This window comes from Eumetopias jubatus, unplaced genomic scaffold (assembly GCF_037043125.1).
Source record: "Eumetopias jubatus isolate StellerSeaLion01/CBP00866 unplaced genomic scaffold, mEumJub1_p1.0 scaffold_10, whole genome shotgun sequence".
NCBI classification, from domain to species: Eukaryota; Metazoa; Chordata; class Mammalia; order Carnivora; family Otariidae; genus Eumetopias; species Eumetopias jubatus.
The window spans coordinates 57644426-57657110 of NW_028274816.1; the positions used below are offsets into that span (position 1 = coordinate 57644426).

Below are 12685 nucleotides of genomic sequence, written 5' to 3' on the forward strand. Positions count from 1 at the left end.
AATGTTCCACTTAGCAGAACTGGTATTATTCCAGGAGAGGAAAGGGCTCCTGAGTTGTCCATTTCTTTCCAAGGCCAAATGAGTGGTTCCTAGGCAGAATTTCCATGTGCCCCTCCCCCTCCTTTCTGGCAGAACCAATTATTTCTGTAGCAAAACGGACACTAAGGCCACCAGTTACTGGACAGATTTGCTGCCTTGGAAAAATGGGTGGTGTCACTAGTTACTGAACAGAGTTCTCGCGCCGCTCTTCTTCTTTGGTCTCTGTGTGCTGGTCACTGTTGTCTATGGCTGTTGAGGCCGGGCTCACCTGCCTTGAGATTGGTAGGCTGAGACTCCTTACGGACGATATGGATGTCACGGAGGTAATGACAGGCAGGCTGAACCAGGAAGAGCTCTGGCTATTCCTACTCAAGGGCAGGCTGAACTGCCATGGGTTCAGGTTCAGCCCCCTAATCAAGGGCAGGCTGAGCTTCCTGGAGGAGCTTTCACTGTTTCCCTCCTGGCACTTCACGTGGCGCTTAGGCAACTGTAAGGGCTTGGGGGGCACCAAGGGCATCTTTTTGGACTGTAGCTTTCCAAAGGGATCGGAAGCAATGTGGTCCTGGAGGTACCACCAGTGTTGAAGTGGGTAGACTGGGATCGGCAGGAAGGTGAGCATGCTGAGGAAGGTGACCCAGCCCAGGGTGCTCTGCAGGTAGGGCTGTTTTACCTCCTGGCTCTTGAGGCAGAGAGAAGGGAGCAGGATGGGAGGAGGTGGCGGTCAGAGAATTTCAATCCATGTGATGCTGGGGATCAGGTTCCTCAGGGACTGGGAAGCTGGCTAAAGGGTCCCTGGGAATGGAAGCCCAGACCTCGGGTCCTGTGGAACGGGAGATCAGATGAGGGGTGCCCAGAGTAAGGCGGGAGGCCAGGTAGGGGAGTCTCACCATACTGCTGTTCCAGGCAATGTAGTAGGGGGGTTCTGTCTGGTAGAGCTGCATGAGGCAGATGGTGGTCAGGGCCAGCAGCCCGGGCAGGGTCACGTAGCACCACAGGACAGTGAAGAAGGACCACAGCAGGCGGCCCAGATCACCGAATATTTCTTCTCTGACCCTGGGGTAGGGGCAATGGGCAGAGATGCCTGGAAGGAGCCCTCTTCTGGCCACCAAGGCCTGGAGCTCTTGGGAGGGTGGGTCTGCCAGACCTCTGGTTCTCTCACCGGTTCTCAACTCATAGGGGCTTACCAAGTCCTGCTGGGCCCTCCCTGAGGCTGGGACCTGCATCTGGTCTCCTCATGGGAGCCCCCTGATCCAGGGGGAGTGCTGGGCTCCAGCCCTCTGCCTTCAGACTATCCCATGTGGCCCAGGGTGGGGGAAGTTGAGTCTCCTGGTTTCTGACTACTCTTTCTGTCAGGACCCACCTGGTTGCCCTCCGATCACTCCCTCCTGCACCCCAGTGCTATCAGCTAGAACCCCTGCTGTGGGGCGGACAGAGGGAGCAGTTCATGCCCCCTGTCTCCTCAGAGACCTGGGGTGGGTCCCTGGCTGGGCAGACACCAGGGTTTGGACATCACCTCCTAGCTCCGTAGATCCAGGCCAGGGCCACGTTCTGGAAGGCCACAATGATGGTAAGGATCAGCGGGACCAGGCAGTCATCAAACAAGGACATTATGTAGCTGCCAGAATGACCGGTGAAGACGAGGCTGCCCAGAAAACCTCCCAAGCAGACGAGCGCTGTGGCAAATGCAGGTTTGGCCACACTGAGGTCTGTGTGTAGGGCTGGGCCAGGGGTCAAAGTGAGCCCAGGAGACTGGGGTGACCTGGGGAGAAGGGTGAGAACCCACAGTACCTGACAGCAGCTTGGGATGCCTCCCAAAGATGGAGATGGAGTTCTGGAGGGGATAGACAATGCCTTCCAAGATCCTTATCAAGGTGTTCAGCCCCATGATGACCAGGGCCAAGAAGAAGAGGATGGCCCAGAAGGAGGAACCAGGGAACAATGAGACGGCTTGGGAGAAGGCTGCGAATGCCAGGCCGGGGCCCTCCATGACCTGTGGGAGAGAAGGGCTCTCAGGCAGTGGTGGGTCTGGATGGGGGGAATGGTGCAGTGATCGAGGAGCAATGTCTGTGTCGGACAGAGAAAAGAGACACAGAGCGGTGGGCGGATGGCAGAATGCTGAGTGTTTGCTGAGCTGGGTGAGCTTCACCTCTCGGGGCCTCAGGCTCCTCCTCTAACAAACTGGGATCCTAGGTTTGATGTGAGAATTAAAGTCAAGTGACAACTTAGCAAAGACCCTGGTACATACACAATGGTGGTGGAGACATGACTGTAACTGTCGCCTGTGTCAGACGATGCATGGGGTGGCCCCCAGGGTGCTCTGGGGGCCTTTGGGAAGCACCGTCCTGCCCCCACAAAGGCACCTTTTCCTTCTGTGTCTTGATGCTGCAGGACGGGGTGGAGTGGATGACCTGGTACTGGAGGTGTTGAGGGAGATTGCTGATCCACTCTAGATAGTCCAGGGCAGGCGAGAGTAGGATGTCCTCTGGGGGCTTGGCATCCTGGGGCAGCACGCCCTTTTTTATCAGGTTCATCAGCTTTGAGACGCTCCTGAACGGGAAGCAGAGGCGGGGAAAGGTGGTGACCAGGCTGACCCCCCTGCTCTCCGCAAACCAGGGCAGCTGGGGACTGGAGAAGAAAGTGAGTGGCCCGAGATGAGAGCAGCTGAGTAACAAGGGCCACTGGACATGGCCTGGAAGCTCATCATGTGGACTTGGGGTGAACTGCCCTGGGGATTCCACCTAAGGGGCAGAAGATTCTATATTTGTAGTAGCTAAGATTCCTCAGTGTTATGCAGTGAACAGTTCCCCCACCCCCGGCTAAATTCATATGTTCAAGTCCTAACCTCCCCCTCAACCCTGCTACCTCTGAATGTGAACTTCTTTGGAAATAGGGTTGTTACAGAGGTAATTAAAGATGAGATCATCCTGGGTGGCCCCTGATCCAATATGACTGGTGTCCTTACAAAAGGGGGAAATTTGGACACACACACAGGGAGAACCCCATGTGAGGGCGAAGGCCGACACCTACAAGCCAAGGAACACCAAAGATTGCCAGCAAACCACCAGAAGAGGCATGAGACAGATTCTCCCCCATCATCCTCAGAAAGAACCAACTCTGCCAACACACTGATCTCAGATTTCTGCCTCAGAACTGCAAGGAGATAGATTTTTGTGTTGGCCATGCAGTCTGTGGGACTTTGTGATGGCAGCCCTGGAGAATGAATACACTCAGAATTGTCTCTCTTTTTGGACCTAGGTTTAGAGTGCTGTGATAATCAACCCCGTTCACGATCATTCTCCTCAACCAGTAGAGCAAAATCTGTTTAAATTTTTCCCTCCTTCGAAAGGGGAACCCTCCTACACTATTGGTGGGAATGCAAGCTGGGGCAGCCACTCTGGAAAACAGTATGGAGGTTCCTCAAACACTTGAAAATAGAGCTACCATACGATCCAGCAATTGCACTACTGGGTATTTACCCCAAAGATACAAATGTAGGGATCCAAAGGGCTACCTGCACCTCAATGTTTATAGCAGCAATGTCCACAATAGCCAAACTGTGGAAAGAGCCAAGATGTCCATCGACAGATGAATGGATAAAGAAGATGTGGTATATGTACACAATGGAATATTATGCAGCCATCAAAAGGAATGAGATCTTGCCATTTGCAACGATGTGGATGGAACTGGAGGGTGTTATGCTGAGTGAAATAAGTCAATCAGAGAAAGACGTGTATCATATGACCTCACTGATATGAGGAATTCTTAATCTCAGGAAACAAACTGAGGGTTGCTGGAGTGGTGGGGGTGGGAGGGATGGGGTGGCTGGGTGATAGACATTGGGGAGGGTATGTGCTATGGTGAGCGCTGTGAATTGTGCAGGACTGTTGAATCACAGATCTGTACTTCTGAAACAAATAATGCAATATATGTTTAAAAAAAAAAAGAAGAAGAAGATAGCAGGAGGGGAAGAATGAAGGGGAGTAAATCGGAGGGGGAGATGAACCATGAGAGATGATGGACTCTGAAAAACAAACTGAGGGTTCTAGAGGGGAGGGGGGTGGGGGGATGGGTTAACCTCGTGATGGGTATTAAAGAGGGCACGTTCTGCGTGGAGCACTGGGTGTTATGCACAAACAATGAGTCATAGAACACTCCATCAGAAACTAATGATGTAATGTATGGTGAACATAACAATAAAAAAAATTAAAAAACAAAACTTTTCCCTCCTTCAAGTCTGAATTTCACTCTTTCCTTCAAGCCTACAGCTATTCACTTTCATGTGCTTGACTAATAACATTAAATACGGGTATTTCTTTGTAAAAAAAGAAATATACGGTTTTTAAAAAGATTTATTTATTTATTTGACAGAGAGAGAGTACAAGCAGGAGGAACGGCAGAAGGAGAGGGAGAGGCAGACTCCCCGCTGAGCAGGGAGCCCGATGTGGGGCTTGATCCCAGGACTCCGGGATCATGACCTGAGCCGAAGGCAGACTCTTAACTGACTGAGCCACCCAGGCACCCCAAGAAATATGTTTTGCGTGTCATCACTTGAGTGTCATTGTGTTTTGGTTTTCTGTTTCTTACTCTTCTTCCCTCAGTTTTTCTGGCAATATCTCTACAGTGATGAGTTTATGTCTGGTTTGTTGTTCCTGCCTGTTGCCTTCTGCGGCATTTGCAACCCACATTTTATACTCTATTCCCCAAATAATGACCCCACTCCCTGCGATTACAAACATTGCCACAATAACCATCCATTAGCAGGGCTCTTGTGAGGACTTCTCTAGGATACACAGTTGGGAATGGGGATCACTGGTCCATAAATACTGTGCTTGCTTAATTTAAGGAAATGCTAATGGATCTCAGCTGTCTTCTGTCCTCCTGATTAGAAAACTTTGATAATCCATACCTCCACTTTTCCTTACCTAAAGAGAACAACCTAGAGCCTTGCTACTCTAAGTAGAAGCTCCCTGGAGGGGCAGCATCACTTGGAAACTTGGTAGAAATGCAGAAACTTGGGTGCATCCCAGACTTTCTTTTGCTCTAATGCTGATTCATAATAGTCACTGCAGTTTGAGAAGCTCTATATAATCAAGGGCAAGGAGCTCATGCGGTAGTTCTTCTAGGGCCGCACTAATATGATAGGCACTAGGCACATATGGCACTAGGCGCATAATTTATGTCAACTAAAATTAATTAAAATGATATAAAATGAGGGCGCCTGGGTAGCTCAGCCAGTTAAGCATCTGCCTTTGGCTCACGTCATGATCCCGGGGTCCTGGGGTGGAGTCCCGTATTGGGTTCCCTGCTCAGCAGGGAGTCTGCTTCTCCCTCTACCCCTCTCCCCTGCTCATGATCTTTCTTTCTCTCTCAAATAGATAAATAAATAAAATCTTTTAAAAATGACATAAAATGAAAAATTCAGTTCCTTGGTCACATTTGCATTATTTGGCCACATTCACCACATTTCGAATGTTCTAGCTACTTGTGGCTGGTGTCTACGATACTGGATAGTGCAGGTATAGAAGTTTTCTGGCATCACAAAGAGTTCTACTCTACAGTGCTGCCTGAAGAGCTAATGGTTCTCACTGGAATCAACCAGGAGCTTTTTTAAAAAACAAACTCAGTTTTTATTGAGCTATAATTTAGAGACAATAAAAAGCAGAGATATTAAATGTACATTTCAGTGAGTATTGACAGATGACCCAATCAAGATACAGCGTATTTCCATCACTCCACAGAATTACTTTGGGCCCCTTTCCAGGGCACTCCCTCCATTCCAGAGGCCACTATGGATTTCCGTCACTATGCATTCATTTTGCCTATTCCTAGATTTTGTACAGATTCATAAAGTGTGTAATCTTTTATGTCTGGCTTGTTACATGCAATATAATGTCTGACATTCATCTATGTTGGTGCATGTATCCACAGTTCATTTTTATTGGTAGAGAGTACTCCATTGGTTGAATGAATATACTAAGATCTATTATCGGTTCACCTCCCGACAGACATTTGGGTTGCTTGGAGTTTTGGCCATTACAAATTAAGCTGAAAGCAAGATTTCCTGCCCTAATTCTCTCTCCTTTCCTCTCCTTCTGCAATTCCAATTATACATCTATTGGTCCTCTGGGTCACTGAGGCTCTGCTCCAGTTTTTCTCATTCTTCTTGTCCTCTCTGTTCTTCCCTTTGTAGAACTTCTATTTACCCTGTCCTCAATTTAACGGATCCTTTATTCTGCTGGTTCCAATCTAAACTAAATACATCAGTGAAACTTTGTCTTCATCTACGTTTTGAGTTCTAGAATTTCCATGTGGTCCTTTTTTAAATTTTCTGTATCTTCTCTAAAATATCTCCATGGCTTCCATTATATTCATCTTTTCTCTTAAATCCCTTAACATTTATAATGGTTGTTTTAAAATTCTTGTCTGCTAATTCTAATGTCTGGATGATCTTTGGGTCTTCTTTTTTCTCTTGGCTATGGATTATATTGGTTTTGGGATGTCTTGAGGGTTTTTAACTCCATGTTGGACATTGCATAGAGAACAACAAAGGAGAAAGGTATATTGTTTGTTTTATTTTGTGTAGTCTCAATACACTTAAGCCTTTTATTCCAACAGACAGCTAGAATGAGGTCTATTTAAGAGTTTTCTAAGCACTGAGGCAAGCTGGGGTGGGGGACAATTTTAATTAGTTGAGTTTTTTCTCTGCCCTCAAATGGGATTAAGGAGGGCTCACTTTGTCCTCGAGCCATGCCCCCAACTTTCTGCATAACCCCCTCCCCCCTAGCGAGGATTAATTTCTTTGATGTTGTCCTTATTTAGGTTGGAATGGGCTGGATCGGAGCTGTAGATGTTTTTGGTTTATCTTTGTATTCAGCTCCAGTGGGGCCCCAAATCTGAGCACCATGAGACCATGCATAATAGCTCCTCTGCTTGCTAGCCTTGTCTCTGTTGCAGCTCTACCACTTCTACAAAACAATTCTTGGGACTAGAGAGGAAAACTGTTGGGTTGAGCAATTTATTTGTTGGGGCTCGTTGTGATTCCAACACCTACTGGCAGCCCACGCTGTGATTAAATGGTTGCATGATTTCTTCTTATCTGTGCAAGGTCTCTCCACCTTCAACCACTTGCCCCTGGGTCAGGCGCTTACCCCCATTCATGGCTCTTTGCTCACGTATGATGAACTCCTCACTCTCCAGTATTTAGTTCATTAAAGCTCCTTTGTGTCCTCTGCTTTTCAGTAACGTTACAGGAAAGTATTAGTTTTATTTTTTCCATTTTTAAAATTGCTGTACCAAGGAAGCATGGACTTTTGCAGCCTTCAACATCCTAACTGGAAGAGAAACTCCACCTTGGAGATTAAAAAAAAAAATCCCAGTGCCTGAATGCATCCCAGATCAAGTAAATCAGAATCTTTGGAAGTGAGACTCAGGTGTGTAAGTGTTTCCTAAGACTCACCAAATGATTCCAACGTGCAGCCTAGGCCAGTAACCTCTGGTTGTGGCTCAGAATGCTGTTAACAACCTCCTTTGTGAGTTAAATAATTGATTTTGAAATCTTCTTTGCACCATTTGCAATTTATGGAAGCCTTCAGACAGTCTTGTCTCTGGGACTATCTATAAAGTGGTGGCTGTTAGAATATTATAATTTGGCAGTTTTCTCTGAGAATATGATATTACTACAACTATTATGATTGTTGTTGTTACCATTATTAGTGGAGAGGTCTGAGTCTGAAGGCCCATGAGGCTGGGGGATTGCTAAGGTACAGGGAAGGAGACCTCTTGTTGGATCCGCAAGGCTGTTAATTACTTACTTCTCAACACAGGTGGGACCACTGGTAGTGGCCCAGAACCCCAGCACTATAAAGATGATGGATGTGACCAGCAATGAGGTCCCCAGGTTGACGAGGACCACCAAGGAGGCCATCTGGATATAGTTGTCTTCTCCAGCCTTGTAGGAGGAGAAGTTGATGGTGGTGCCCATGCCCAGGCCCAAGGAATAGAGCACATGGCCTCCTGCCTGACACCACAGGTCCAGAGAGGCCCAGGCTGAGAGCTGTGGATGGGGATGAGAGAGAAACGTTTGGGGGTGAGCTTGAGAGTGGACCCATTGGTGAACTGGAAGAGGGATGAGCTGGGGTGGAGAGCAGAGGAATGAGGGGCAGGCTGGGAGCAGAGAGGAAGATGTCGGAGAAGGAGAGTCAGAGAAGGACTGGGGAGTTGGGGGAGGGAGAAGGTTTGGCGTCCCCAGCCTCACCTCTGTGGTCACCATACGTCTGAGGCTGGCAACTGCGCCCTCCAAGAAGAGGCCTCGGATGAGGAAGCAGAGGAGGAGGATGTAGGGGAGGAATACTGTGAAAATCAGGATCTGGCCAGGTGGGTCAGGACAGAAACCAGAAGTCAGGAGAAGTGGGGAGGAGGGGGAGGCAGAGGCAAGCATTAACAGGGAACACAGGTCAGCAGGAGTAGAGAAATGGGGATGAGCCGGGTTAAGGTGGCCTGGGTGGAACATGAGGGAGCTGTAGGAGGATTATTCTAGGGAGACAACAATGTTGTTTGGGGGAACATCCACCAATAAGCTGCTGCTCAGAGGTGAGGGGTGAGACCCCAAGTAAAGATGGTTTTTAAATGGTAGGGCAGTTGGACATTATTACTTCATAGGCCTGGGTTTTATGGTCTGCGCATGAGTTAAGGCTGCAGGCAACAACATCACAGGTGAAGGCGGAGGAACAGCAACTGAGAAGAGACTTTGGGAGGAAGTGACACGGTCAATGGGAATTTTAAAGTATTTCTGGTTCTTTCTGCTCTGCGATAGGAGGGTAAGGCCCTCTCTCTCAGTGTGCCCCCACTAAGCCTTTAGTATAATCTGCTTTTGTGTGAGTGGTTTACCTTGGAGGTTGTGGAGAGAGTGGTGAGGTGAGCCTCCAGGGACACAATAGGGTGACTGCGTGAGTGGATGCAGGGGCCAGAAGCTACAGGTAAAGCTAACCAAAATGACCTGACACACACTGAAATAATTTTTCCGTGTAAAGAGAATATGATCCAGGTGCCAGGGGCATGCATTGGAAGTATGGACTGGAATAAAATGGGAAACTCTGGAGAGGAACCAGTGGCAGTTAGGTCTCTCAGGGATTAACAGGTGCTGTCAACATGCAGGCAGGTGCAGAATGCAAGGCTCAGGCAGAGAGGCTGTGATCTGCTCTAGAAGGTCTCCACTGCTGTGACTTGGGGGTGAAGGATGGTGAAGAGGGAGCTGGGTCAGTACAAGGCCCTCATGCCTGCCATGGGTGGGAGAGGAGCAGTTCTTTGTGAGGGGAGTGGTTGATGCCGCAGCCTGGGGAGATTATAGCACCTTCCTCAGGACCCCTGGATGGTGGAGCCAGGAGTCCTGGCCCCCCTCCTCTTTACCCCCTACAAGTCTGGGAGACTCTAGGAGTCGGGGAGGGTCACAGGGGATTAGAGAAGAGAGGTCAACAGGAAGGAGTTGGACGGAGTCAGGTGGGAAGCCTGAGAATACTTGGATTTGCGAACATGAAGGGGTAGAGGAGTCCGTGGTCAGGGTGGCTTACCGGCATTGAAGTATTCAGCCCTGTGATCATGGTTAAGAAGAGGAGGCACCAGGCTGCGAAGACGCCCAGGGTGAGGTGCAGGACAAGGGCCTCGACCCCTTCTTCAATGTGGCCTGAGGCACTCAGGGTGGTGTGGTACCAGAAGTACTGGTGGGACACGGTCTGAAGGCAAGAGAGGTCTGGGGGGGACGCAGGTGCTTAGGCACCACCTCACTTGGTATCTTGCCCCTGCTCTTCGCTTCCTCCCCTTGGGCTCTCACTCCCTGTCTCTTGCTCCTTGGCGCCCTTGCCTCCCATAGCCCTGCTGGCCTTCTCTCTCCCTCTCCTCACCAGTGACATTGATGGTCTTCACCAGTGGGCACTGGTTCCAGGGCAGGGAGTTATCAAAGGAGTTGCCCAGGTAGGAAAGGCTCCAGGTGATGATGATGCTGTTATACAAGCTCATCAAGATGCACACCTAGGGGTGGACACGGGGGGCCTGAGGGACAGGGCGGACAGAAACGGGGGACCTGGAGACCACAAGGGGTGAGTTGGGATGCCTCTTGGCTGGGCCCCTCATTCACCAATATGCTAGCATATCCTATGCCGCCCAGCCAGGGGATGAGCTGCTTCCAGACCCGGATGTTGTCCACACGCAGCCAATGCCCCATGATCATCTCCATGTACAAGAGGGGAATCCCGAACAAGAGGAGCATGAAGAAGTACATCAGGATAAAGCTGCCTGCAGAAGGGAGCCAGGAGCTGTGCTCAGGCAGCCAGGAGTCCTGGCCCCCCTCCTCTTTATCCGCTACAAGTCTGGGCAAACCTCTAGTTCTTTCCTCCCCCCAGGACCCAGGAGTCTGGGCTCCAAGCCTTAACACTACTTCCTGAAACTCAGGATCCAGGCCCCTGGCCTTACCTCCTCCGTTCCGATGACACAGGTAGGGGAAACGCCATATGCTGCTTAGCCCAATGGAGAGGGCAACCTGAATCAAGATGTTCTTAGTTCTTTTAGTCTGAGCAAAGTAATTTTGGGTCTTGGTGGCCAGAATCTCCTTGCCTGTGAGCTTCCAGGATGGGGAAGAGGAACTTGTGGGTTCTCTGGGAGTCTCTTCCTCTGACAGTTCTTCAAGGGACTCCATGACTTTCTTCTTACAGGCCAATTAACTCCTGAGGGAATCTTGAGGTCGCCAAGAAGAGCAGACTTTAAGGGCTATGTCTCAGATACCAGCCTGTAAATGACAGCAGGGTTTTAGAGCAAAGGGCCAGAATTTAACTCTTGGCCCTTCTCACTGGTTGAACTTAGGGCAAATAACTTCATCTCTCTGAGACTCGGGTTAATTTTTTTCCCCTCATCTTACAAGCATAGATGACTTTCCAAAATATTTAATAACTGTTACAGTGTGAGCACCAATCAGAATGAAGGCCAGCCATAACCACTGGAGTGTCAGCTTAACATCAGCCCCGTCAGCCCTGTTTGATAGGATTAAAAATGACGTAACGAGGACACCTGGGTGGCTCAGCTGGTTAAGCGAGGGGAGAGGACGGAGAGGCCAAGGCTCAGCCTGGGATATGAGACCGAGAGAGTTTAAAAGTAATTATGGGGGCGCCTGGGTGGCTCAGTCGGTTTAAGCGACTGCCTTCGGCTCAGGTCATGATCCTGGAGTCCCGGGATCCAGTCCCGCATCGGGCTCCCTGCTCAACAGGGAGTCTGCTTCTCCCTCTGACCGTCTCCCCTCTCATGCTCTCTCTCTCATTCTCTTTCAAATAAATGAATAAAAATCTTAAAAAAAAATAAAAATGATGTAACAGGAGTGCCAAGGACACAGCAAACACTCCAGCACTCAGGTTCCTTTCCTTTGTCCTTCTGGTCTACTTGGCCCAGCTAATGCACACAAAGCAAACCTATCACAACCATGGAGCTCTCAAAACACGAAGACTCCTCCTGCCTTTGAATCTGCCAGCCTCACTCTTCCAGACTGATTCAGTAGATCTAAGGTGGGATCTAGAGGATTGGTAGAATTCGAAAGCTTACTTGGGGTTCGATTTCTGGAAAGGCAGCATGAGGGCTCTGTGGACCCATTCCTTAGTGAAACAAGCAAAACTTGTGGCCATTGCAAAGAAAGGAACATTTAAGGTCTTTGGAAATTGTCCTAAGGGCATGCAGCCAATGAAGAAACATTTATTCAAGAAAATCTAGTAAAACTCTCTGAGAACAGTGAGAGTCAGTGGCATTGGACCCACAGCCTGCTCCCTCCCTCCTTACGCCTAGCCTAGTGCTATGGAAACTGCACAGGGTTCCCTCTCTCCCCAAATCCCACTCAGAGGCTAGGGAATCTTCCCAGGAGGGGCAGACCACCAGCATTTCGCATTCCTTTTCAGTGACGTGTTACAGACACTAAATTCCAGACATGTGTGGTGTAAGTAAAGGTCAGGAGTCCCCTTCTTCCACCCCGCCCTCATTTCTGGCATGGCATACTGGGAATACTGGGGCCCTAGTCTCCCCCGACCCCAGCTCATTGGTGAGTGGAGGTTATAATGCTAGGAGGGGCAAGTCAGTAAGACCAGAGGCTAATGCTCCACATAGCATCCTGCTCCAAAAGCACTCAGAGAGAAGCAGGCCACTGTTCTCATCCAGCTCTGAAGATCTTGTCCTGGGAGAGAGGCCTTCGGAACACATGGGCCCAGAAGCGCTTCCCGGAAGAACCGACTTTATTTGAAGCAGAGTTGAGGAAGTTGAATCCTAAGGGCACCCTCAAATTCAGTGGAGGTTTTGGTGGTAGCAATTAAGAGGAGGCTGGTAACTTCATGAAGATGCAATGAAGACAAAGTTTTGTCACCAGAAGGCCCTGCACCAAAGGAAATACTACTTGGGCCTATTTGGGGATTCCTCTGTAAGAAGGGACGTTATCCTAGATGGAAGGTCGGACATGCAGAAAGGAATCGAGAGAAATGAAAACGTAAATCTGTGGATAAAATGGAGACTGCACAGAAACAGTAACAGTAACATCTTATTGGGTTTTAATTAAGTGAAGAATAAGAATTACATGACATCAAAGATTTGGAGGGTGGCAAATGGAACTGAATTGTTGTAAGTACTT

At 49.1% G+C, this 12685-nt stretch overlaps 1 protein-coding gene across 1 annotated transcript; it reads right to left on the bottom strand.

Annotated features, from left to right (window-relative positions):
• Window positions 1-220: 220 nt before the first annotated feature.
• On the bottom strand, window positions 221-10726 carry LOC114199511 (orphan sodium- and chloride-dependent neurotransmitter transporter NTT5-like). Its single transcript, XM_088027716.1, has 11 exons — window positions 10504-10726; window positions 10169-10326; window positions 9936-10062; window positions 9606-9784; window positions 8294-8404; window positions 7851-8092; window positions 2400-2586; window positions 1828-2029; window positions 1553-1712; window positions 927-1092; window positions 221-718 (listed from the first exon to the last, which is right to left on the bottom strand). The coding sequence occupies exons 1-11, from the start codon at window positions 10724-10726 to the stop codon at window positions 221-223; spliced, it is 2253 nt and encodes a 750-aa protein (XP_087883842.1).
• Window positions 10727-12685: the final 1959 nt, after the last annotated feature.